A 27,400-nucleotide genomic window follows, 5' to 3' on the forward strand; every position below is an offset into this window, starting at 1 on the left:
ATGTTTATTAATATTATCTATAAGGTCTATAGTTCTCCTCGTGTTATCCCCACCTGACGACTCATCACAAACCCCACCTTATCTTTATGTACTAGTTGCGGTAACCAATAAGCTAGCCTAATGGCCAGGATCTTGATGAAGATTTTCAAATCTGAGTTAAGAAGGGCTATAGGCCTATAATTTGAACACTCTAATGGTCTTTACCCAGTTTTGGGATAAGGGTAATATATGAATGTAAAATAGAAGTAAGAATTGGCGAACCCTGCAGAAAAGAATTAAAAAGTTATAGCATATGTGGAAAAAGGGTAGAGGAAAAGGTCTTATAATAGAGGTAGGGTAGACCATCTAGACCAGGGGATTTGTTGTTGGGCAATTGGTTTACTACCTCTTGGATTTCTTCTATCGTTATCTGAGCATTGAGTGACTATAGTGCTTCATTTGTTACCTTTGGGAGATTGCATTTATTCAAAAATGAGGCAAGGGGGCTATTTCTTACCATCTGGTCAAATGACACTTGTTGTGGAAGGGAATATAAAGAGGCATAGAAATCCTGGAAGAGCCTCGATATTTCTCCAGGGTCATAAACCTTAGTCCCATCAGGATGTTTCAGGACTGTAGGAGATCCCAAAATGTTAGAATCTCGGAGTTGTCTTGCTAACATAGTGTGAGGTTTATTACCCCAAGCATAAAAACGTTGTCTCGAGTATAATAAGAGTTTTTCTGTTTTTGCAAAGGCTATATCACAGAATCTAGCTTGAAGAAGCACTATGCAGCATAACAAGTGATAAGAACGCCGCTTCTCTAGCTGGGACTCTAGATCTTTCAACTGAGTTTTAATAGTTTTGTGGAGTAAAGCACGATCTTTCTTCAGCCCCGAACCCAAAGCAATACAGCTACCCCTAAACACTGCCTTATGCGCTTCCCGTAACACAGAAACAGAGGAGACAGAAGGCTGATTAATAGAAAAGTATTCAGAAAGAGTAGTTTGACGTTCTTATCTGAGTATTGGCCTAGTGAGTAAAGTCTAATTTAACCTCCAGTGACATACCCTAGTACGCATTTCAGAAGTTTTTCTGGAGATCGAGATTGGGGCATTATCTGACCAAGTGATATCACCGACTTCCGCATCACCAAGCAACCTAAACCTAAAAAAATAATCAATACGGGTATGCGTGCGATGCGGATGGGAATAAAAAGTATATGTTCTGGCCGTGGGATAATTTATTTTCCACAGATCATATAGTGCAAACTTCCGGATAAACTGTCTAAATAAACGTGAAAGCCTAAGTTGAGAGTGTGGGACTGTATTTCTACTAAGAGAAGTTCTATCCATATGTTCTGAAAAAGCAAGGTTAAAATCCCCCCTACGATTAACACAGCAGGAAGATAGGAAGATAGCTTTAGTAATACTTTGTTTAGGAAGGATATTTGAGCCGAATTAGGAGCATAGATATTGCACAATATGAGTGGACTACCATTAAGAGTGGTTTTAAGTATAACATATCTTCCATTTACATCTGAAACTGATTATTCAACTTGCAAAGGGCAGTTTGTAGATAAAAGAATAGCTACTCCTGCTTTCTTTTTGTCAGTTGATAAATAGTATATTCGAGGGTACAACCTAGAAGCAAACTTAAAGGAGCCATTTTGATCAAAGTGAGTCTCCTGAAGGAAAACCACGTCTGCCTTTTCAGAGTGGCATTCGTTAAGGACTAATCTCCGTTTGACATTGGAGTTACAACCCTTTACATTCAGAGAAACGCACTTAATCATTTATGTGTGTGTATAGAGAACCATACTTGCTGTTTAGGACGTGCATAGAGTAATCCTCCAGGAGAACCCAAATCCAGAAATTTGATCCAAAGCTGTCACCTCGACTACAATATGGCCAGGATGTCTGAAAGTAGAAATACGGAAGAAAAGACACAGAAGGGAGTAGGGAAACACACAGTACAATACACATATAAAATAATCCAATTAACTGTATTATCATTGGGTGTAAATACCCAGATAGGGGTTTTAAGGGTATAAAAAACAACCCTAACATTCCCCCATACCTCTCCCCATCCATCAACAACCCTAATGAAGGGGAAGGGGCAAAAGAGTGAACCCCATCCATTGGAGCGCGACTGAATGCCCACAAAGGCTGAGGTTGCAACAACAAAAAAGACGAAAGAGCAGAAAAAAAACATAGAATGATGAATAAAACCATCATACAGTTTCTTCAGGTGTTGTAACCGCTGCTGAGTAATAAAGCATCAAGCGGGGGACTTGTAATAGATGCGTTCACAATGGTGATCATTTTCACAGAGGCGCATCCCAAATTCCAGGCCTGGATAAGTCACCCTGTGGAGGGGAATGATGTCGTTTCTGACAAGCGGAGTGCCACACCGGGGCAGGAGCGGATGAAGCTTCTGGAATCTCCCAATCATCAATAGATGGAATAGGAATGTCCAAAGCAGAACAAAAAAGTTGCAAATCTGCATGACTCCGTAAGACAGATGTTTTGCCATTCTTAGAGGCCAGCAAGGCGAACTGAAATCCCCAGCGGTATAGTATTTTCTTATCACGCAGACATGCTAGTAGGGGTTGCAGGGCTCTCCTTTTCTGAAGTGTTAGTCGGGAAAGGTCTTGGTACAGCTGGATGACAGTACCCTGGAATTCAATAGAGCGTAGGGAACGAGCCTTAGCCATAATGGATTCCTTAAGTTAAAAGTCATGTAGGCAACAAATCATATCACGTGGTAATGCTGAGGTACCTTTAGGGCGCAATGCTCTGTGTGCTCGATCCAATTAAATAGCTATTGGCGGTTGAGAGCCTAATATTATAGACTTTTTCCAAGGCGCAGATGCCCACAGAGAGGGCTCTGAGTGCCGCCTCTGGCACCCGTGCCATAGGTTCGCCATCACTGGTCTAAGGTGTCCCGTGAAAAATAATATCAAACACATGTAGGTTGGCTCAGAAATTAGTTATTTGCAGTTAGATAGGCCCATTGCTACAATGGAAAGATTGGCCTGGTAAGGAAGGGGGGTAAACGCTCTGACAATGAAGGGGTGAATGTCCTTCTAACAGTTATTGCAGAACATAACCAGAGGCCAGAGCAATGAAGATAATGCATAAAGCAAGTGAGTGACATGTGAAAACATAATAAATCAGTTATGACATTTGACTTAATTATAAACAGTGCAATATACAGTAAACATACAGAAGACATGCATATAACTACTTCAGTTTTAAGATAGATTAGCAATGAATAAAGGCTGTTTTTGCAATGTAGACCAGCTAGATTGACATAATTGTAATTGCATCATTAGGGGATGTGCTGTACTTCATATGTATTAGAATTGTAGTGTAACCATAACCTGTAAGATGTTCCTGTAAATGCATTTCATGTTTACAGGAAAATAAGACAAACAATTTTTCTTATTACTTATAGAATTCTTTTTTTTTTAATTATTATTATTATTTATTTATATATTTTTTTATCATTTTAGTATTCAGGACTGGCGTTCTTATTGTTCTTCAGACCAAAATGAGAAAACTGCAAAAAAAACGTATTCTTCGCCTCATTTTTTCATTCCTCTGTGCCTTCTTCCTATATACATGGAAAAAACATCTCCTTCCTATCAGTAAGTGTTTCTTTTAAAAAAAAAAGAAAAGGTAATTAAAGTATAACGGTCATTTAAAAAAAAAAAAAATTTAGTATTGGATTGTGGTGATTAATATCTCCTTGGTGGCCCTATTTCAACTTTTCACTGTGTATTCAATAACCCCTTAATTCCACAGTTTTGTCTCTGGTTACTGACACTTTTGGGGGGCTATTGTTACTGGCTAGTGAGGGCAGGCGGGATTAGCCTCAGGGTGAGGGCACTGGCGGCCATCTTAACTGAACATTGAAATTGCAGTTTTATGCAGATTGGTTGCTAAGGGCTGAATCTTATTAAATATGGGGTAAGTCAGTCTAATAGTAACGGATTCTGGAATATCATGTTATTAGTAACTACATATATGAAAATTTTAATTAGGGTCTAAGTGTGACAGTTCTCCTTTAAAGAATTTTGTCCTGAAGCTCCTCAGGTAAGGTCATAAATAAATTAGTGATTGACTGCTAACTTTAAATGAATAAGCATTCAGAGTTAAAATTGATGCATACTCCAAAATAAAATCGATAAAATCTACAGACAGCCCCACAAGAAATGAGCCTTTACACAGCTCTCTAGACATAAATATACAATAAAATGCATGGATCTCAGAATATGGCGATGTTGAGACATTTTTTACAACTTTTTATATTTTTTGTATTAAAACATAAGAAAAACCAAGAAAATTTCGTATCACTGCAATCATACCCTGAGAAAGCAGGAAACGTCAGTTTTACTACATAGAGCACGCTGTACAAATTAAACAATGGTGGAATTGCGTTTTGTTTTCCAATTTCATCCCACTTAGATTTTTTTCCAATTCCAACTAAAATGGATTATTAAATGGTCCCCAGTGGCGTAGCGTGGGTTGCCAGCACCTGGGGCAAGCCAAGTATTGCACGCCCCACCCCCCCCAACTTGTGACCATGCCCCTTTTTACAGATAATGTAGTAGATATCACCTGCAGTCCTATGCAACAACAGGCCCCAGATTTCAGAACACACACAGAACACACACAGTGTGACTAGAGTTGAGCGGCCCTCTGGATGTTCGGGTTCGGCAGAACTTCAAAAAAAAAATTAATTCGGGACCCGAACTTGTCCCAAACTTGACCCCGAACCCAAACCCCATTGAAGTCAATGGGGACCCGAACTTTTGAGCACTAAAATGGCTGTAAAAATGTCATGGAAAGGACTAGAGGGCTGCAAATGGTATCAAAATGTGGTTAAGAGCATGGCAAATGCTCTGCAAACAAATGTGGATAGGGAAATGACTTTAAATAACATGAAATAGGTAAAAATAAAAAATAATAATCTTGATTTAGGAGGACGAGATCCATATGAAGTAGGAGGTGGATGTGGCGGTGTAGGTGGAAGCGGCGGTGGAGGAGGAGGAGGTAGCCTACACTGTTTTTTGGTTTTAAATTTATTTTTATTTTATTAAATTAGGGTACACCCCAAAACATTGGGAAATATAACCTGTGATAGCCCTCTCCAGTCGTGCTAAACACACGTTCAGACAATACACTGGCTGCAGGGCAGGCCAGCACCTCCAAAGCGTTAAGGGCAAGCTCAGGTCATGTGCCCAATTTGGAGACCCAGAAGTTGAAGGGGGCAGAACCATCAGTCAGTACGTGTAGGCGTGTACACACATACTGCTCCACCATGTTGCACGTCCCCGTGATGTCCATGATCCAATTGGATATCTTCTCTATCAACTTTCAATGTTCTTTTATGCGCCTACCATGGTGATCACGGGTGGCGGGGAATCGGGGTTCTAGGCCGGAGAGGGAGCCTGAGAAAGGGATACCACATCCAAAGGAGGTCAATGGATGAAATTAAATGTAATCGAGCGGAAATGTGGGACAGAGTTAAGGAGGGGGCGCAGCAATTACCTACTCCAGACTCAGGAAGGTAGTGACGATAAATAACAATACAGGACTCTTAAGATGCCCTGTTATTGGAATGATTAATAAAAAATTATAGGGAATGTCACTGTGGTATTTTGGATTTGGAAACGTTAGACAGGAGAGGCCCTGCTGCCGCTTTGTTGACTCTAGATAATTTCTGCCTGATCGCACGTCCCTGTGACGTCCACGATCCATTTGGATATCTTCTCTATCAGCTTTCGATATTCTTTTCTGAGCCTACCATGTTGATCACGGTTATTGGCAAATCAGGGTTCCACGCCGGAGAGGGAGCATGAGAAAGGGAGACCTCATCCAAGGGAGATAAATGGCTGCAATGGGATGAAGCGGAAATGTGGGACAAGTTATTAAAGCAAAAGGATCGAATGAAAGGGCCAATTAAAGACGAATTTTAGAAATTTAAGTCCCTGTCACCTATGCAGAGCAGGGGTTTTATTATCGCCAGAAATGGGTTAATGTCACCCACCAATGGAACAGATTATTTTTCAAAATTTCGGTCCATGTCACCTATGCAGAGCAGGGGTTTATTCACGGCAAAAGTTGTAAAATGTCAACCCAAGAATGTAAAAAAAATGGTGAAATTTATTAACCTGTCTACTAGGTAGAGCAGGGGTCTAGCACAGGCAAAGATTGGTGAATTTCACCCGAAATGTAACAGACAAATTAGTGAATATTTTTTTTACCTGTCTACTAGGTAGAGCAGTGGTATATCACACCCAAAAATTGGTGAATTTCACCCAAAAATGTAACAGACAAATTAGTGATTTTTTTTTTAACTGTCTACTAGGTAGAGCAGTGGTGTATCACACCCAAAAATTGGTGAATTTCACCCGAGAATTTAACAGAAAAATTTGTGAAATGACATAAAATAAAATAAAATACGTACAAAACCCCCACCCCAAAAACTTGAATTTATAAGGTGGAGATCAATATGGAGTAGGAGTTTAAGAAGGCAGTGGACGTAGCAGTGTAGGTGGAAGCAGCGGTGGAGGAGGACAAGGTAGCCAACACTGGTTTTTGGTTTTAATTTTTTTTTTATTATAATTTTTTTAATTAGGCTACACTCCAAAAGAGTGTGAAATATCCAAAATACAAGAATGAGCAATTGCGCTGTAGTATAACAATGGCTGGTTAAGGCCGGTATACATGTCTATTCTGCACAAGATCTAGACAAGTCCTGAGGGATCCATGCCTGGTTCATTTTAATGAACGTGAGCCTGTCCACATTGGCTGTGGACAGGCGGCTGCGCTTGTCTGTGATAACGCCCTCTGCCGTGCTAAACACACGTTCAGATAATACACTGGCTGCAGGGCAGGCCAGCACCTCCAAGGCGTAAAGGGCAAGCTCAGGACATGTGCCCAATTTGGAGACCCAGAAGTTGAAGGGGGCAGACCTGTCATTCAGTATGTGTAGGCGTGTGCACACATACTGGTCCACCATGTTGGTGAAATGCTGCCTCATGCTAAGACGTTCCATATCAGCTGGTGGTGCTGGTTGTTGTGGCGTGCTGACAAAGCTTTTTCACATTTCGGCCATGCTAACCCTGCCTTCTGAGGTGCTGGCGGTGCCCCAGCTGCGTTGGCGACCTCTTCCTCCTCTGCCTTCGCCTTGTGCTTCCACTGTGCCCCCGCTGTCAGGTGGGAATGCGTCTACCAGCAGCGCATCTACCAGCGTGCACTTATCCTCGCGCATCTTACGATCACGCTCCAGTGAGGGAATTCAGGACGGTACGTTGTCCTTGTAACGGGGATCCAGCAGCGTGGCCACCCAGTATATAGCACAAGTGAGAATGTGGGCAACTCAGCGGTCATTGCGGAGACACTGCAGCATGTAATCGCTCATGTGTGCCAGGCTGCCCAGAGGTAACGAACAGCTGTCCTCTGTGGGAGGTGTATCGTCTGTGTCCTCTGTATACCCCCAGCCAGTGGTATAGTGTGGGTTGCCAGCACCCGGGGTGAGCCATGCATTGTGCTGCCCCCCCCCAACCTGTGGACACGCCCCTTTTTACAGATAATGTAGCAGTCCTATATAACACCACAGATAACATGGTGGTAACTCTCTAAGTACAGATGATGTAGTAGATGGGTATAAGGCCCCAGAATTTAGAACACACACAGTGTGACCTGAAGTCTGGGGCCAGGATGCAGCAGGGTGGGGCAAATTCTCAATCCACCCCCCAACCCTACCGTGAAACAAATATGTGTTTGGAAACTACATACATCACTACAAAATATACAGTATAATACAGCACCACATACCTCATCCATCCAGTGACATCTCCTGTGATGTAGACTTTCCTCAACGTCTTTAATCGGAGATAAGACCGCCATGACACCTTCTTTCAGATGCGGCTCTACAGAGTTTCACAGAAAGCATTTTTAGATTCCTCACTTTACTATCATCCTCCCCTCCTTGTACCTCAACACTGTTATCCTGCTGCCCCCCAATACTGTGGTAGAGCCAGACAGATAGGAGGACCAGAGTTGAGGCACACTCATATATACTAATATTACAGAGGGGCCATTATATATTATAATAATACATAGGGGGCTAGTATATATTATAATAATACATAGGGGGCTATTATATATACTAATAATACAGAGGCGTCCATTATATATTCTAATCCATGTGGAGAGGGCATAGAGGAGGCAAAACCACTGTGTAGGGATGAGCGAATTTCATGTTATAAAATTTGTTTGCGCTTCGTTTGGTGGTAGAAGCAGAGTTGCATTATGGAAACGGGACGCATCTGTTTTGCAGCCGATAGACTTCTATTATAACGGAAGGAATAGCGGAATGTCTCTAAAGGCATTCCGTTATGCATTATACGTCATAGAATTGCATTATGGTCCGTGGTAACGGAATCCATAATGCAATTCTGCTTCTACCACCAAACGAAGTGTAAACGAATTTCAAAATCTGAAATTCGCTCATCTTTACCACTTTGTGGAGGGGGCACAGAGGAGACAAAACCCACAGTGTGGAGAGCGCACAGACGAGGCAAAAACACCTTATGGAGTTAAAGTGAGTCTGTCATCAAAGTTTCACCTTTCTAACCCTTCCCATAGCTTTCTAGCAGCCTTACAATTAATAAAAACGTTACCTTTATGAGCAATCCTGGACTTATAAAACCGGCAAAAAACAACTTAGTAGCATATGCAAATGAGGGCTCGCAAGTGCCCAGGGGCGGTGTTACCCTCGTAGGTGCCCAGCTAACTCAACCTTATTGTTGCTTACCCCCGCCCATTCTTTCCCTCTGACCGCCCATCTACTTACTTCTTGTTTCGCCGAGATCCCGCGCCTGCGCACTCAGTCCATTAGTTTTTGTGATGCCGTACAAGGAATGGGCATCGCAGTGCGCATGCGCCGGCCGACGGACTTAGTGCGCAGGCGTGGGATCTCGGCAAAACAAGAAGTAAGTAGATGGGCGGTCAGAGGGAAAGGATGGGCGAGCAGAGGGAAAGACTGGACAGGGGGAAGCAACAATAAGGCTGAGCTAGCTGGGCATCAACTGGGCACTTGCGAGCCCTCATTTGCATATGCTACTAAGTTGTTTTTTGCCTGTTTTATAAGTCCAGGATTGCTCATAAATGTAACGTTTTTTTATTAACTGTAAGGCTGCTAGAAAGCTATGGGAAGGGTTAAAAAGTTGAAACTTTGGTGACAGACTCCCTTTAAAATACCTAATGTAAGGGGATGTACTGTATGGTGAGCAATGTAACTGTGGGTGACTTTATAAAAGCTTCTAGCAGCTCTCACTCCCCTCATATACTCCACTACAAACTACATAGAAATAGAGCCCCCAAACCCCTCACCAGAAATCACTGAGCACAGCATACTGTAAGTGCCTGCACTCTCCCTGCTCTGGACGCTGCTCTGCTTCTCCTTACAGCCCTTTTCCTGCAACTGGCTCAGTCTGTAAGGGGCGGGAGGAAGCGGTCACATGATCTTATGACATCATTCCCTCTAAGAAGCCAATACATTCTAGACCTGTCCTGAAGTCTATGAGGCAGAATGGAAATGCCTGCTTCCCTACTTTAAAAAATGCCTGCTGCCGGGCGCCCCCTGCAATTTGGCGCCCGGGGCAATGCCCCCCCCACGCTACGCCCCTGCCCCCAGCCACGCACCAGTGATGGCCATGAGCTGGTCTCGGTGCCACCCTGCTGTGAACATGGTTCCTCCTCATCCTCCACCTAGTCATCCTCCAGAACTGTGCCCTAGCTAGACAATTGTGTACCTGGCGTTTGGGGGTGCAGTAATACACCCTCGGAGCCACTAGTAAATGACTGGCCGGAAACCCTATGTAATGATCCCTCTTCCTCCTCCTCCTGTGCCACATCCTCTTCCTTCATCGCCAGCAGCGTTTTTTCAAGGAGGCATAGAAGTGGGATAGTAACGCTCAGAATGGCGTTATCGGCACTGGCCATGTTGGTGGAGTACTCTAAACAGTGCAACAAGGAACACAGGTTTCACATGGAGGCCCAGTCATTACTGGTGAAGTGGTGCTGTTCCGCAGAGCGACTCACCCGTGCGTGCTGCAGCTGAAACTCCACTAATGCCTGCTGCTGCTCGCACAGTCTGGCCAGCATGTGCAAGGTGGGGTTCCACCTTGTGGGCACGTCGCATTAGAGGCGGTGAGCAGGAAGGCCGAAGTTACGCTGCAGCGCTGACAGGCGATCAGCAGCAGGATGAGAACGCCGAAAGTGCGCACAGACGGCCCGCACTTTATGCATCAGCTCTGACATATTGGGGTAATTTTTAAGGAATCTCTGCACCACCAAATTCAGTACATGCGCCAGGCTCATGCGCCAGATGTGCGTCAAACGGGTCTAGTCCCAGAGCTGCTACGAGATTTCGCACACCACCAGGCCGGGCTTGAGGCTCACTGGCACCAACCACTCATCGGTCTGTTTTTAAAGGCCCATCCACAGCTCCTGCGTGGTGTGGGGTTTGTCCCCCAAACAGATAAGTTTTAAAACTGCCTGCTGTCTTTTACCCCTGGCTGTGCTGAAGTTGGTGGTGAAGGTGTTACGCTGACTGGTATAGGATGAGGAAGCGGAGTAGGAGGAGGAAGGAACAGGTGGCAAACTGAAGCGCCCTGCAATCCTCGGTGGTGGAAGGACATGCGCCAAACTGCTATCTGCCTCAGGCCCAGCCGCCACTGCATTTACCCAGTGTGCTGTTAGGGAGATATAACGTCCCTGACCGTGCTTACTGGTCCATGTATCCGTAGTGAGGTGCACCTTGCCACAGATGGTGTTGCGCAGTGCACACCTGATTTTGTCCCCCCACTTGGTTGTGCAGGGAAGGGATGGCACGCCTGGAAAAGTAGTGGTGGCTGGGCACGACGTACTGTGGGACAGCCACCGCCATAAGGCTTTTAAAGCTCTTCGTCTCCACCATACGGAATGACAGCATTTCAAAGGCCAGTAATTTTGAAATGCTGGCATTCAGGGCCAGGGATCGCGGGTGGGTAGGGGGGTACTTCCTCTTCCGCTCCAGTGTTTGGGAGATGGAGAGCTGAACGCTTCTGTGGGACATTGTGGAGATGCTTGGTGGTGTTGCTGGCAGATCCTCTGTTTGCGGGGTGGCAGGTGGCATTGTCACTCCAGAGGTGGATGAAGAGACCAAGTCTGCAGCAGAAGAGGAAGCAGGAGGAGCCAGAGACCTGTCTTGGTTTTTAAGGCGTCTACTCCACTACAGCTCGTGCTTTGCACTTAGATGCTTGGTCATGCAGGTTGTGCTCAGGTTAAAAACGTTTATGCCTCGCTTCAGGCTCTGATTGCACAGCGTGCAAACCACTGGTGTCTTGTCGTCAGCACATTGTCTGAAGAACTGCCACACCAGGGAACTCCTTGGAGCTGGCTTTGGTGTGCTGCAGTGGGCAGTAGCAGGCGTACTGTCTAGGGAACGACCACTCCGCTTTTGCACCCTGCTCTCTCTTCTGCTGTGCTGATGGCTCTGTGCGACCGCCGCCTTTTCCTCTGAACTACACAGGTCACTCGCATGACCTTGATTCCATGTGGGGTCGAGGACCTCATCGTCCTCCACATCATCTTCCACCCAGTCTTCACACCTGCCCTCCTTGTCGATCTGCACACTTTTGAAAGCCCCAGCAGTTGGCACCTGTGTTTCGTCATCATCCAAGACGTGCTGTGATGGTCCTGCCATGTACTCATTTTGAAACATAGGTGGTTGGGCATCGGTGCTAGGTGGATGGCCCTGGGAAACCCTGGTAACAGAGTCATCAAAAAGTAGAACTGCTGCATGACTTGGGATTTAAACTGCTTGGCAAGGGGGTGAGGTGAAAGACTGATGGACATCGGCTTCAGGTGCCAACTCTAATCTTTCAGCAGGAGACTGGGTGGGAGACAATGTAAAGGAGACACTGTCAGCCACCCAATCTACTATTGCCTGTACTTGTTATGGCCTCACCATTCATAGAGCCGCATTAGGCCCGACCAAATACCCCTGAAGGTTCTGTCGCCTACTCGCACCCGAGGAAGGTGTTTCACTTGTGTGTGTTGCTGTCACGGATGGTGTTACAGAAAACTAGAAGACACAAATGAAGATCCGACTGACTTGATCGAAAACTAAGGAACAAAAAGGGTAAGCCCTGTAACAGCCCTAGCACTCTCCCTTCCTGCTAAGCCTATGCAAAAATCTTTATGGTAGATAATTGCATTCCCTCGTTCCTCGACTGTATAACACCTGAACACCCTATAATAGTAAGGGGACACGACCACCGGCTCCCTACACTTAATACGGAGGGAATCAGGGTCACCTAGGATCAAGCCCACAGGAAAACAGAAATAAAGAAACAGACTTATCTTGTGGATGCAGCAGTAACAGCTTCTAGCTTCAGCACAATCCAGAAGTTGTATAAACCGCAAGGTAAGGCAGTATGGGGAGGAGATATATAGGGAGGCAATCACTGCTAATAGATGACAGCTGGGAGAGGGAGGAGAGATGTCAAAACGAAAGCAAAACAAAAGAAGATCATGCGGGAGGTACTGAAGAACGTCTAACAGAACTTCTCAACAATCTGGTGGTGACAGTAGCTGGCACAGATCGACCACGTCCTGTCCCTGCAACAGGAGCTCCACCAGCAGCACCATGACTAGGGCCACGTCCTTTATTTGACACTCTCCTCATTTGTCTCAAATTTAGGATCTTGCCCAAAATGGGTGTTTTTTTAATAGCAGAATAGAACAACAGTATCTAAAGGGTGTATCTCACAATGACATATGCCTCAAAGGCTGCAAAATTTAGATTTTTTTCCCTAAATGGGTGCTTTTTTTAAATACCAGAATAGCACATCAGTATCTAAAGCGTGTATCTCACACGTACAGATGCAGACAAGCCACAAATTAAGATTTTTGCCCAAAATTGGTGTTTATTTAATACCAGAATAGCACAGCAGTATGTAAAGGGTGTATCTCACAATGGCAGATGCAGCAAAGGCTGCAAAACTAAGATTTTTGCCCTAAATGGGTGTTTTTTTTTAAAGCAGAATAGAACAACAGTATCTAAAGGGTGTAGCTCACATTAACAGATGCAGAGAAGGCCACAAATTAAGATTTCTGCCAAAAATAGTTGTTTTTTTTTAATACCATTATAGCATAGCAGTATCTAAAGCGTGTATCTCACACTGACAGATGCAGAAAAGGCAGCAAATTAAGATTTTTGCCCTAAATGGGTGTTTTTTAAAACCTAGAAAATTATAGCTGTATTTCTAGCTTAAATTGCACACTGACTAATGCGGCAGAGGCCCCAGATGGAGGGTATTGCCAAAAATTGCCAGAAAATTATTGAAGTATTTCAAGCTTGTTTGGCTGAAAATTAAGTATTTTGCACAAAATGGGTGTTTTTTGAATAACAGAATATGACAGCAGTATATAACGCTTGAATTTCACACGCAGAGATGCAGCAAGGGCTGTAAACTTGTGTATTTTGCCCAAAAAGGGTTTTTAGTAAAACCCAGAAAATTATAGCTGTATTTCTAGCTTAAATTGCACACTGACTAATGCGGCAGAGGCCCCAGATGGAGGGTATTGCAAAACATGGGTGTTTTTTAAAACCCAGAAAATTATTGAAGTATTTAAAGCTTGTTTTAACAATAACAGATGCAGCAAATGCTGCAATATTAAGTACTTTGCCCAAAAAGGGTGTTTTTTTAATAACAGATTATGACAGCAGTATATAATGCTTGAATTTCACACGCACAGATGCAAACAAGGGCTGTAAAATTGAGTATTTTGCCCAAAAAGGGTGTTTTTTTAAAACCCAGAAAATTATAACTGTATTTCTAGCTTAAATTGCACACTGACTAATGCGGCAGAGGCCCAAGATGTAGGTTATTGCCAAAAATGGGTGTTTTTCAAAACCAGAAAATTTTGAAGTATTTCAAGCTTGTTTTAACAATAACAGATGCAGCAAAGGCTGCAATATTAAGTACTTTGCCCAAAATGGGTGTTTTTTCAATAACAGAATATGACAGCAGTATATAACGCTTGAATTTCACACTGACAGATGCAGACAAGGCCGCAAATTAAGTATTTTGCCCAAAATTGATGTTTTTTGAATAACAGAATATGAAAGCAGTATATAACGCTTAAATTTCACACATAAAGATGCAGCAAGGGATGTCAAATTGTGTATTTTACCCAAAAAGGGTTTTTAGTAAAACCCAGAAAATTATAGCTGTATTTATAGCTTAAATTGCACACTGACTAATGTGGCAGAGGCCCCAGATGGAGGGTATTGCAAAAAATTGGTGTTTTTTAAAACCCAGGAAATTATTGAAGTATTTAAAGCTTGTTTTAACAATAACAGATGCAGCAAAGACCGCAATATTAAGTACTTTGCCCAAAATGGGTGTTTTTTTTACTAACAGAATATGACAGCAGTATATAACGCTTGAATTTTGCACGTACAGATGCAACAAAGGCTGTAAAATTTAGTATTTTGCCCCAAAAGGGTGTTTTTCTAAAACCCAGAAAATTATAGCTGTATTTCTAGCTTAAATTGCACACTGACTAATGCTGCAAAGGCACCAGATGTAGGATATTGCAAAAAATTGGTGTTTTTTTTTTTAAACACAGATTATTATTGCAGTATTTCAAGCTTGGATATCAATGTCACAAAATCACATATGCAGTGCTGGTGCACTGAGCTTGCATAAAATGGCCGCCGCCGCCCACCTAACTAACAGACGGATAAAAGTTATTTTTCTGTGTCACTGGGCTCAAGGCAGGGTAAAAAGATTGTGCACTGCACCCACAAAACAAAATCTATGTAGATCGCTGAGTTCACAAGCACTTCTGATAACAGATTATTTTCTATTCTCTCCCTCACAGCAGCAACATCCTCTCCCTACACTAGTAACAGCAGAGTGACATGCAGCGCTACATGAGACTCCAGCTTATATAGAGGCTGGGTCACATGCTGCACTGGCAAATCACAGCCATGCCATTAGTAGGCATGGCTGTGATGGCTTCTAAGGGCTAAGAGTTAAACACTTGTTGATTGTCTGCTCTTCAGCCTTTCAAAAAGCACCAAGAAATCGCCAAACACCGAACCCGAACTTTTACTGAAATATTCGGGTCCAGGGTCCAAAAATCCTAAAGTTCGGTAGGAACCCGAACTTTACAGTTTGAGTTCGCTCAAGTGTGACCTGAAGTGTGGGGCCAGGCTGCTACAGTGTGGGCCAAATTCTATATCTACCCTCCCATCACTACAGAACATATAGGGTAATACAACACCCCATACCTCTTACATCCAGTGATGTCTCCTTTGATATAGATGTTCCTTCCCTCTTTCCTCATCTTCTCCTTTAGACCTTCAGAGCAGGCCACCATATTTCAGCCATTTTTCGTCTCTGCAGTTTAACAAAAAAAATCTTAGTTTACTACTTTTCCATCATCCTCCTATCTTCTGGACAAATCATCCTACCATCCCCGATACTCCCTACCGTCCCCCAAAAATAATTGTGGTAAGCTGATACTGTGCCAAGGTGCCCCCACAGTAATAGTGCTCCCAAAAGTCCCACCAATAGTAATAATTCTCTGCTGGAGCACACATGGTAGTAATAATGCTCCCACAGTGCCCATACTAGTAATCATGTTCCCCCTAGACCCCAAGTAGTAATAAAGCCCACCATAATGCCCTCCAGTAGTAATAATTCTCCTTATAATGTGACAGTGCAAAAAATACCCCTTTTTAATGCCCCCAGTTGAGCTAATGTCCCAATAGTGCCCCCATATTGTGCCAGTATAAAATACCCATATATAGTGCCCCCAGTAAATTCCCCCATAGTGCTCCTCTCCCCCCTTCCTCCTAGTGCCCCCTATAATGTACCAGTATAAAATGCCCCATATATAGTGCCCCGGTAGATGCCTGCAGCCTATCAGAGGAACGGGGAAGTGAGACGCCTGCCCCACAGCACATCCATCTGTATCGCTGTCCTGAGGACGACGATACAGATGACTATGGGATAAGTGCTTAATGGAAGCGCTCATCTCCCTGTGCCCTGCTGCCGCCCTCCACTTGTGAGCAGGGCCGCACCACCTGGGGTGATTGCATCACTTTGACTAATTGGCGGTGCGGCCCTGCTGGCTCCCCTTAAAATTTTGCTCCCGGGGCAAAGGGCCCCCCCCCCCCCACGCTACACCACTGTTGGTGCCATTAGAAAGTATAACTTTTTCTGGAAAAAAAATCTTGAACAACAAGCCCTGATTTGTTTATGTGAACAAAAAAATTAATAAAAAGTTATGGCTCCTTGAAGGCAGGGAGTAAAAAATTGAGAAAAAAATATGGAAATTGACTGACAGGAAGGGTTAAGTATCATTGTGTGATTCTGTTTGCAAAACCATTATTTGAGTTTTTATGGGAATATCTAGCACAAATGTCCATGTGACATAACAATACCTCTGAACACAATCTTGATTGATTCCCCAAAAAACAGGCAGCCTGAGATGAACACACCAGAGATTATTTAATTTCAGGATAGAAACATGTAATACAATGGGGAGATGTGTGTAGAAACAAAGATCAATTTATGTGTCGTCTTAGTAGGGATTCAGGAAGTTTTAGAGGTCTGGTGTATAAAATATACAGTACATAAGATAAAATATGTAAGAGATACCATATTTTTTGCCCCATAAGATGCATCTAAGTTTTAGTGTAGGGAAATAAGAAAAAAAATATTTTTTATCATTGCTCAGATCCCCAATGTTAATCAAACCTGAGACCAGTCCCTCACTGTTAGGCCGAATGCACACGGCTGTGGAACACGGACGTGAGCGGTCTGTGGTATCCCGGCCTGGCATCCTGCTGAGAGCAGGAGCGCATGGCGTCATTATTTGCTATCACGCCGTGCGCTTCATGTCGCCGCTGCACTACAGTAATACACTCGTATGATCTATACAAGTGTATAGCAACCAATGATGCCGTGCGCTCCTGCTGTCAGCAGGATGCCAGGCCGGGATACCACGGACCGCTCACGTCCGTGTTCCATGGCTGTGTGCATTCGGCCTTAATCAAACCCCAGATCAGACCCTAAAATTATTTAGACCTCAGATCAGACTCCCATGGTTAGTAATACCTCAGATCAGACAAACTTACCTCTCCTTCTACGGACTGCCGACAGCTGTCCTTCCTGCCACGCTGTGCTCTTCCTGCCACGCTGTTCTATGATCCGACATCACACAATGTGAGGTTACAGAGAGTGCCTACATCCTCATGCTGTGCGGCGCCGGCAGTACACCAGAAAGCAGTGAGTACAGCCAGCATAAGGAGTGCTGTAATCACTGCTCCCCAGTCCTACTGTGTACTAATAAACACTTCCATAATGGAAGTTCTCCTCACCATTCACCTATATGAAGCTATGCCGCAATCTGCGACTTCTTCCCGCTTACGCCGGATCTAAAAAAGTGGGCGAGCCAGCAGGCCCATCTCATTTTCCATTGTCTAAATGTAACACAGCTAGAAAGCGGTCTCACATTCAAAAGTGGCGCTGGATACGCCAAAGTTATGAAGAGGCCGGGGCCTCTTCATAACTTCGGCAATCCACTGCCAGTGATGGGGCTTTATTAAGACTGGCATCTAAAATGCCAGTCATAATAAATGTGCCCCAATGTTTCCATCTGGATATAGGCCATTATAATGGATAGCATTAGGTGTGAACACTGACCCATTCATTTAAATAGGTATATGCACATGAGCATTGTTTACCATTGACCAGGTGTCTGTTCATGAAATCACAACACGTTCCATCTTCATTTATTTTTCAGGCAGGACTGATTCATTCAAGTCATTAGGTGAGTGAAAATTGGCATATGTGTTTGGTCTGTTACAAGGAATTCTTGTGTGTTACAATTGTATGACAAAACTGATGCAAATCCATCCATTTTTCACTTAAAAGACTCTGACACATTGTGTATTGCTCATGTGAAAGAAGCTTAAAGGCTATGAACATCTTTGGGGGCATTTTTTTATTATTGCATTTTACTCATTTTAAGCTAAAAATCATTTTTCACATGTGGTGTTTTATTCCGGCGCCTCTCTGCATGTTTGCCGTGCTGCAGCTGGACCTATAGTGAATGGCAAGCGTGCACTAGCGGAGGCATGGATCCAGCAGGCTGTTCACCCGCAGGAACAGCCTGCCAGAGAAGGCTGCCGCTAATATGAAAGTAGCCTAAGGCCATTTCCACACGGGCGAGTATTCTGCGCGGGTGCAATGCGTGATGTGAACGCATTGCACCCGCACTGAATCTGGATCCATTCATTTCTATGGGACTGTGGACATGAGCTGTGATTTTTCACGCATCACTTGTGCGTTGCGTGAAAATCGCAGCATGCTCTATATTCAGCGTTTTTCACGCAACGCAGGCACCATAGAAGTGAATGGGGCCGCGTTAAACTCGCAAGCATCCGCAAGCAAGTGCGGGTGCGGTGCGATTTTTACGCATGGTTGCTAGGTGAAGATCGGGCTGGGGACCCGATCTGTATTATTTTCCCTTATAACATGGTTATAAGGGAAAATAATAGCATTCTGAATACAGAATGGAAAATAAAATAGTGATGGAGGGGTTAAAAATAAAAAAAATTAACTCACAGAGTCCACTTGATCGCGTAGTTGCGGATCTCTGTCTTCTTCTGTAATGTTGAGCTGCCGGCTAAGGACCTGTGGTGACGTCACATCACATGGTCCAATCACATGGTCCCTCACCATGGTGATGAACCATGTGATTGGACCATGTGATGAGCACAGTGACGTCACCACAGGTCTTTTGCCAGGTCCTGAAGATAGAACAGAGACCGGCAGCTATAGAGTAAGTTAACTTTATTTTTTATTTTTTAACCCCTCCATCCCTAATTTACTTTGCATTCTGTATTAGGAATGCTATTATTTTCCGTTATAACCATGCATGGAAAAATCGTGCATTTTACCGCAACGCACCCGCATCTTATTGGGCCCTCACACGCCACGCTCGTGTGAAAGAGACCTAAGGGTCAAAATACATGGTGAATAGAGCCTTATACAATATGTTAATTTGAATTATTTAAGGTTAGACTATGTTTTTGTAAAATACTTGTTTACTTTTCTTTGTGATGCAGCTGCTCCACAGTATTCAATTGTGGATTCTCAAGAACAGAGGAAGGCTAATATAAGATCTGTATGCGAGAGGAACAATCTCAACGGCTCGTCCTTTGTGGTGCCTCGTAATGTAACTGCCCAGTTATACGTTGAACACAGCCATAAATTTATATATTGTGAGGTGCCCAAGGTAGGCTGCTCAAACTGGAAAAGAATCATCCTACTACTGAACAAATCTCTTGATCTCTCTGCAGATGAGCTTCAACATTTCCAGGTACATAAGTCAAAACAACTCGTCAAGTTGAGCTCATATCCTCCCTCCCTTCAGAAAGAACTTCTAGCAACTTATACTAAAGTGATGTTTACTCGAGATCCCCTAGAGCGAGTTGTTTCTGCCTACAGAGACAAGTTTCTTCATTATGATAATGTTTACTACAGCACCAACTTTTCAAATCTGATCAAAAATATACTTGGTATCCATTCCAAGGCAAACCTTACTTTTGAACAATTTGCCTGCTTTATCGTTCAGGAAAATCCATCCTATAGAGACACTCACTGGAAGCCTATGAATGAGCTGTGTGATCCGTGCAAAATCCAATATGATATTATCGGCAAGTTTGAAACCTTAGCAGAGGATGCAGATCTTGTTTTACGAACCATAGGGGCCTCCCAAAATTTGAAATACCCCACAATTAAACATCATTCTAATGAGTCCCGTACAAGTGAAGACATAAGCAAACATTACCTGGAAATGCTTCCTCCAGTTCTATTTAGGAAACTTATGAATATCTACGGACTGGACTTCTCCATGTTTGAATATAGTTATTACAAAAGTGAATTTTTCTAAAATCCCTAAAATAACTTACATCTATTAATGGCATTGCTCGTAGATGTTTCTAGACTACTTTTTGATCATTTTTAAAACCTTGGTGGGACATAGTGAAACCTAGATCACAGTGGCCAACACATCAAAAAGTTCTGTGTGTTGCAAGCCCCATTGACTGTAATGGGTTCCGGCAGAAATGTGTCCGGTGGAATCCCAGTATATTTGCCAGGTACCAGCCAGGTCTCCCACGGACCCATTATAGTCAATGGGGCAGACAGACATTCTGGTAGCATCTGCCAATGCTGGAGCTGGTTCTCTGCAGTAACAGCCTGCCTGAACTCCTGCCACAAAACACAGATGAAAACACTGATGCCGGTGCATTAACCCTTGCACTGCCACGGTCAGCACTGACCGCAGCACGTGCGGGATCCTACCGGGCCTGGGGCTGTGACGGTTACCCGATGGCAGGGAAGGCATCCCGATGGATCTCACAGACAAGCAGGCTGTAAGCGTATTACAGTGGTAATACACTTACAGCCAATGCATTACAATACAGAAGTATTGCAAGGCATTGTAAAGGAGATCAGACCCCCAAAAGTTGAAGTCCCAGAGTGGGACAAAAAAAGTTTTACAAAAAAGTTAAAAGTTTCAAGTAAAAAAAAAAGCGTCCTTTTCCCAAGATAAACTAAAACAAAACTTGTAAAAAATAGGGAAAAAAAGAAAAGTAGACATATAAGGTATTGCCGCATCCATATCGACCAGGTCTATAAAAATATAACATGACCTAACCCCTCAGATTAAAAAATATATATAAAAACTGTGCTAAAAAAAAAACTAAATTTGTCACCTTACATAACTAAAAGTGCAACACCAAGCGATCAAAAAGGCATATGCAGCCCAAAATAGTACCAATCTAACCGTCACCTCATCCTGCAAAAAAAAAAAAAACACCCCTACCTAAGACAATCGCCCCCCCCAAAAAAAAAAGTATGGCTCTCAGACTATGGAGACACTAAAACATGACTTTTTTTGTTTAAAAAAAAAAGATAATATTGCGTAAAACTTAAATAAAAAAATAAAAAAATGTATACATGTTAGGTATTGCCACGTCTGTAAAGACCTGGTCTATAAAAATATCACATGAACTAACTCCTCAGGTGAACACCATAAAAAAAAAAAAATGGTGTCACAAAAGCTATTTTTTGGTCACCTTACATCACAAAAAATGCAATACCAAGCGATCAAAAAGTCATACACACCACAAAATCATACCAATCAAACCGTTATCTCATCCCGCAAAAAATGAGAACCTACATAAGACAATCACCCAAAAAATAAAAATAAACTATGGCTCTCAGAATATGGAGATACTAAAACATGATTTTTTTTGTTTAAAAATGCAGGGTCAGTGAAACACGGATGACACACAGTTAGCAAAAAAACGGACACACGGACAGCTTCACGGATGCATCACTGACCACCTTTTCACAGATTTTAGAATGGAAACGGATGTGTGAATGAGGCTTTATTGTGAGCCATAACCATTAGTGAAGCCTACTCAGAGATAAGATATAATGGAAAGACCTGCACCTGTGCTGTGTTTAGAGCCGCACCTGGTTTTGGCTCACAATAACTGATGGAAATAACTTAACAAATAAGGCTAGTTTCCCACTAGCGGCAAGGAACTTCAGCAGGCTGTTCGGGCGGGTGAACAGCCTGTTGGATCCGTGCTGCCGCTAGTGCACGCGTTCCCCCGGTCTACTGCTCCGGCTTTATTGACTATAATGGGGGCAGGCCGGAGTTCCAGCAGCAACAGGGAAGGAAGCGTTCCTTGCTGACAAGCACCTGCTTGTCGGTGGAGGAGAGTGCTGCATTTACATTACATGCAGTGATCTCCTCCTGGGCTTGCTGTACTAAGTTGGCTTGTGAAAAAGTGGAGTTTAAAGAACCGGAGTGCTGTTGCTGAGTGTGATTTTGTGGGAGTTATTGCAAATAGCTGCATATAGTTTATAGCAAAGGTCCTTGTGAATAAGTGGTGTTAAAAGAACCGGCGTTTAAGACAAGGATTAATAAACTAAGGTTTGATAGATTTTCCTTGTGTGTTGTTGGCTTGATTCTAGCTAGTACTCCAACTACAGCAGACAGGGTCTAATTGTAATCCTTCTTTACTGTTCAACCCCATTTAAACATGTGCAGCCTGGACAATGTTACTAAGTGTGTGTCCTGTGCAATGTATGCGTGCCTTGAAGAACCATTTGAGGGTGAATACATTTGCACTAGATGCAATCATGTTGCATATTTGGAAGCCCAGATCTTGGATCTAAATAGGCAGCTTAAAATACTTAGGGGCATTGCAAAACCAGAGAGAGGCTTAGACCTCACTGTAAAAGTCAGAAGTTACAGCGGCTCACCCCCTCACCGGATGGATAAGGTGATCGCCCTCAGGTCCCACCCTCAGGACCGGCAGAATGAATGAGGTAACAGCAATAATAAGGGAGCACACTCAAGAGGGAAACACAATGGTGAATAACAATGTATTACTTTAATACTTTAAAATCCTGCCCCTAAAAATACATAAAAAAAACGCACATACGCCGTGCGATAAGCGTGAACAATACACTCCTGCAAAGAAATAACAAGAATGACAACCTGCTATATACCGTACACAAATCAAAATGAGATCACTGGGATCCTAATACACTATAATCACTAGGATTCAATGGCGGCAATGTCCCATTCAATCAATCGTAAGGTGGTATACCAGCAATGTCCCAATGTGAGTCTTATTGCTATTGGGTGGAATCCTACTGATGAAACAATGGCCCTCTAGCCAGAAGCTGATAAAGAGATAATAGTGTTGCAACAGAGTTGGACTGTCCAGTACCTTCAATTGAGGACATTCAATAGTGGATATAGATAACAGTGCTTATTCACAATGGAGCTGTAAATGTCATTACTCACAGTCTCTTCATGCGGCTTGTAGCGCTCTCATGCGCCTGGTCTTACCCCTCTTCACTGCGTCCCTGCAGCGCTGTTACCAAGCGGTCGCACACTCGCAGCGACCCACGCAATGTGCTCGGCCGTACGTGGCGTCCCACGTGACCTCGTTGCCTGGGGGACCGGATAGACGGTCGTCTGACGTCACTACTCCGCGACTGCTGCTCCGATTACACTTGTATACTTTTTTCTTTCTTGTGTCCAGCTAGCTTTGTCCTTTTTGTAGATCCACGCTCACTCTGTATGCCAGACGCGTTTCAGGGTCCTACGCCCCTTCCTCAGTGGCCAATTCAGTGAGCGGATCCTCACTCCTTATATAGGGATATCCTTACCCACAATCCTACACTTCTGTGAATGTCCTAATATGTGGAGTGGATTGGGCTGCATCCCCTTTTCATTATCATGCATGTATTATATTATACAATTAGACTTCAATTGCAATTGTGTTCTTTAAAATAAGTTAAAATAATAAATACCCTTTATACATAAATATTAAAACGGGTTGTGGAGAAGACTGCAAGGTCCTGCAATTATTTAGAAGACAACCGCATCAAAAACGCATCATGTGAATTGCGGTTTATGTGCGGTTATAGCCCATTTCATATGTATTCCCCTCCAACGTTTATAAATTGCAATTGGAATGTTCAACAAAACCGAGCGGAAGGATCTACAGGACATTTGAGATAGGAAATTTGGGTTTTCATGAGCTGTATGCCAAAATCATCAATATTAAAACAATAAAAGGCTTGAACTACTTCAGTTGTGTGTAATGAATCTAAAATATATGAAAGTATAATGTTTATCAGTACATTACAGAAAATAATGAACTTTATCACAATATGCTAATTTTTTTAGAAGGACCTGTATATGAAGTATGAAGTTTTTGTAGAAAAGCGGAGCCGTCTAGCTGGGAGGGGAGATCACAGTGTCGAAAAACGGCCAGACTGCGATTTCCCTTCACAACCAGACAACCCCCCCATTGGTTCACAGAAACCCAAAAACCTCCATCTCGGCATTCAGGCCCCTGGGAACAATCGTATCATACTCAAAAATTCTGCGGGATTCCTGTCTTGACATGTGTGCGATATGGTTTCCCCATCTCCATACCTTCTTGACCCTTTCAATGGCCGTAAATTTCAGGCTAGTTGGATCACAATTATGTTTCATTTTGAAATGTTTTGATAATGAATGCATCTCTAGACCTTTTCTAATATTAGCCACATGTTCCGCTACTCTCTTTTTTAGCGTTCTTTTCGTTCTGCCAATATATTGCTTCCTGCACCCACATTGCAGCAAATATATGACATCAGTGGAATCACAGGTCAAGCATTCCTGTATCTCCAAACTGAAAGAGTGCACTGTGGACACTACTTTTGTGTTTTTTGGGGGGAAACTTGTAATTAGCACATCTGCCACACTTGAAGAACCCATTCACTGCCAGACAGTTATCTTTTTGATGGCTATCTTTCCTCACTTTTGAAGTCGGGGCTATTTTCCCAGCGAGATTGCTGGCCCTCATATATGTTATTTTAGGTACATCACTCAGAAGGGGACCTTCTTAGACCTCACTGTGCAGGCACTGACTGGGGTCGGTGAAATGGAGTTGGGAGGAGGAGGTCAAGATCAGGACTATCAGGTCAGCAGTTGGGTTAATGTAGGAAGAAGGGGTAGAGGGAAAAGTGCCAGGGAGGCTAGTCCTGAGCTAGAACGCCCTAGTAAATATGCCTGTTTGGCTGATATTAGGGATGAAAGCCCAGGGCCAGCAACACTGCAGCAGGGCGATTCTCCCAGCAACCAGGAGGATGAACGCTGCAGGAAGGATGGGAAAAGGAGAGTTGCAAAGGTTAGACAGATGCTGGTGGTAGGGGACTCTATTATTAGAAGGACAGACAGGGTCATCTGTCGCTGAGACCGTGAATGCTGAACAGTGTGTTGTCTTCCGGGTGCTCAGGTTCAGCATATTGCGGATCAGATTGACAGATTTCTGAGTGGGGCTGGGAAGGACCCGGAGGTCATGGTACACATTGGCACCAATGACAAAGTCAGGGGGAGATGGAAGGTCCTTAAAAATGATTTGAGGGAACTAGGAAAGAAGCTCAAGTCCAGGACCTCCAAGGTAGTGTTTTCAGAAATACTACCAGTGCTCCGAGCGTCAACAGAGACACAAGAGGAGCTTAGGGAGTTAAATAAGTGGCTCAGAAGCTGGTGCAGGAAGGAAGGGTTTGGGTTTATAGAGAACTGGGCCGACTTCTCTGTCGGTTACAGGCTCTACAGTAAGGACGTGCTGCACCTTAAAGGGGAGGGTGCAACTGCCCTGGGGGAAAAAATAGTTATATGGCTGGAGGAGCTTTTAAACTAGGATCTGGGGAGTGGGTGGGGGGTCATAGTAATAAGGGGGTAGATAGTGTATATAGAGAGTGGGATATAGGAGGGCACCATGGGGATTTAGTGGGGGCAGGGGTTAGTGAGGAAAGTAGGGATAAGACTGAGCAGAACTATACACGATGAAAGATAGAACTGCTGGTAACAAGAACCTGTTACATACAAACATCAACCAAGGTAACCCAAAAATACCAGATATTCACTTTACAGGTAATAATAATTTCAAATGTATTTTCACAAATGCCAGAAGTCTAGCTATCAAAATGGAGGAGCTGGAGGCTATGGTACTAGAAGAACACATAGATGTAGTTGATGTGGCTGAGACATGGTTGGATTCTTTGCATGACTGGGCTGGAAATATTAAGGGTTTTACACTATTTAGGAAAGACCAGGTCAATAGAAAAGGTGGTGGCATGTGTCTGAATGTGAGGGGTGATCTGAAGACAAGTGTGAAAGAGGCAATTGTGGGTGAAGATGGTGAGGATGTGGAAACCTTATGGGTGGAAGTTCAAAGGGATATAAACACAGAAAAAATAATACTTGATGTAATCTATAGACCCCCTAACATCACATAGGAGATAGAAACACAACTGTATAACCAAATAGAGCGGTGGAACAGGCTGGTACAGTGGTCATAATGGGAGATTTTAACTTCTTAGACATTGACTGGGGTCATGATTCTGCCTCAACCACAAAGAGAAGAAAATTCCTAAACTTGCTACAGGACAACTTTATGGGCCAGTTTCTAGAAGCTCCCACTAGGGGCGATGCTCTATTGGATCTGGAAATTTCTAATGATGCAGAGCTTGTTTGAAATGTTACTGTTCGAGAAACACTAAGTAATTTCCCTGGGTTGAGGTCAGCATTTCAGGGCATAGACTGGGAACAGCTACTGTCACATAATAATACTGAGGATAAATGGGAGAGCTTTAAATCCACATTGAGTAATTGCACTAAAACATTTGTTACTTTAGGTAACAAGTATAAACTGCTAAAATGAAACCCCCCATGGCTTACAGCTACTGTAAAAAGGCCAATACAAGACAAAAAATTTAAAAATACAAATCTGAGGGGTTAGCTGTAGTGTTTGAAGATTACAAAGGGCTTAATAAAATCTGTAAAAAGGAGATAAAATTAGCAAAAATACAAAACCAACAGCAGGTGGCAAAAGAGAGCAAAACAAATCCCCCAAAATGCTTTAAATAGATAAATGCTAAAAAACCAAGTTCCAATCAAGTAGGTCCCCTAAATAATGGTAAAGTTTGTGTGGGGAGGGGGGGGGGGTAGTCACTGAAGATAAGGAAAAGGCAGAGTTACTAATTGTTTTTTTTTTTAGCTCTGTATATACAAAAGAAGAGAAAGGAGCTGATATCTGTGGTGCTTGGGCTCTTAATACATCCAGTAATATACTCAATTGGCTAACTGTAGATAAGTTAAATAAGGCAAATGTGAACAAGGCTCCAGGTCCTGATAGAATACACCCAAGAGTGCTTAAATAGCTCAGTTCAGTCATTGCTGTGCCCCTGTTTATAATTTTTAAAGATTTTCTAGGTTCTGGTACAGTGCCAAGTGATTGGTGCAAGGCAAATGTAGTGCCCATATTCAAAAAGGATCTAGGTCCTTCACAGGTAATTATAGACCAGTTAGTTTAACTTCTGTTGTGGAAAAAATGTCTAAAGGACTCTTAAGGGACGATATACAGGAGTATGTGACTGTAAATAATATTATAAGTGATAACCAACATTGGTTTACCAAGGACAGAAGTTATCAGACTAACCTGATTTGTTTTCATGAGGAGGTGAGTAGTAGCCTGGACAGAGGGGTAGCTGTGGATGTAGTGTTTCTGGATTTTGCAAAAGGCTTTTGAAACTGTTCCTCATAGACGTTTAATAGGTAAAGTACGGTCTATAGGCTTGGAAAGTATAGTTTGTAATTGGATTGAAAACTGGCTGAAGGACCGTGTCATTGATTCCTATTCAGAATGGTCTGGGGTTATAAGTGGTGTACTCCAAGGTTCAGTGC

The 27,400-nt window shown here is 43.2% G+C and overlaps 1 protein-coding gene across 1 annotated transcript in view; it reads left to right on the forward strand.

Moving 5' to 3' along the window:
* The window catches only part of LOC122922180 (carbohydrate sulfotransferase 9-like), an 88,115-nt gene extending 67,514 nt beyond the window's left edge, over positions 1-20,601 (forward strand). Inside the window, exons 2-4 of the mRNA XM_044272696.1 lie at positions 3,496-3,630; positions 17,867-17,893; positions 19,194-20,601. Coding sequence (XP_044128631.1) covers positions 3,534-3,630; positions 17,867-17,893; positions 19,194-20,020 — 951 coding nt within the window. The 5' untranslated portion in view covers positions 3,496-3,533 and the 3' untranslated portion in view covers positions 20,021-20,601. The remainder of the gene's footprint in view (positions 1-3,495; positions 3,631-17,866; positions 17,894-19,193) is intronic.
* Positions 20,602-27,400: the final 6,799 nt, after the last annotated feature.

This window comes from Bufo gargarizans, chromosome 11 (assembly GCF_014858855.1).
Source record: "Bufo gargarizans isolate SCDJY-AF-19 chromosome 11, ASM1485885v1, whole genome shotgun sequence".
Classification (NCBI taxonomy): Eukaryota; Metazoa; Chordata; class Amphibia; order Anura; family Bufonidae; genus Bufo; species Bufo gargarizans.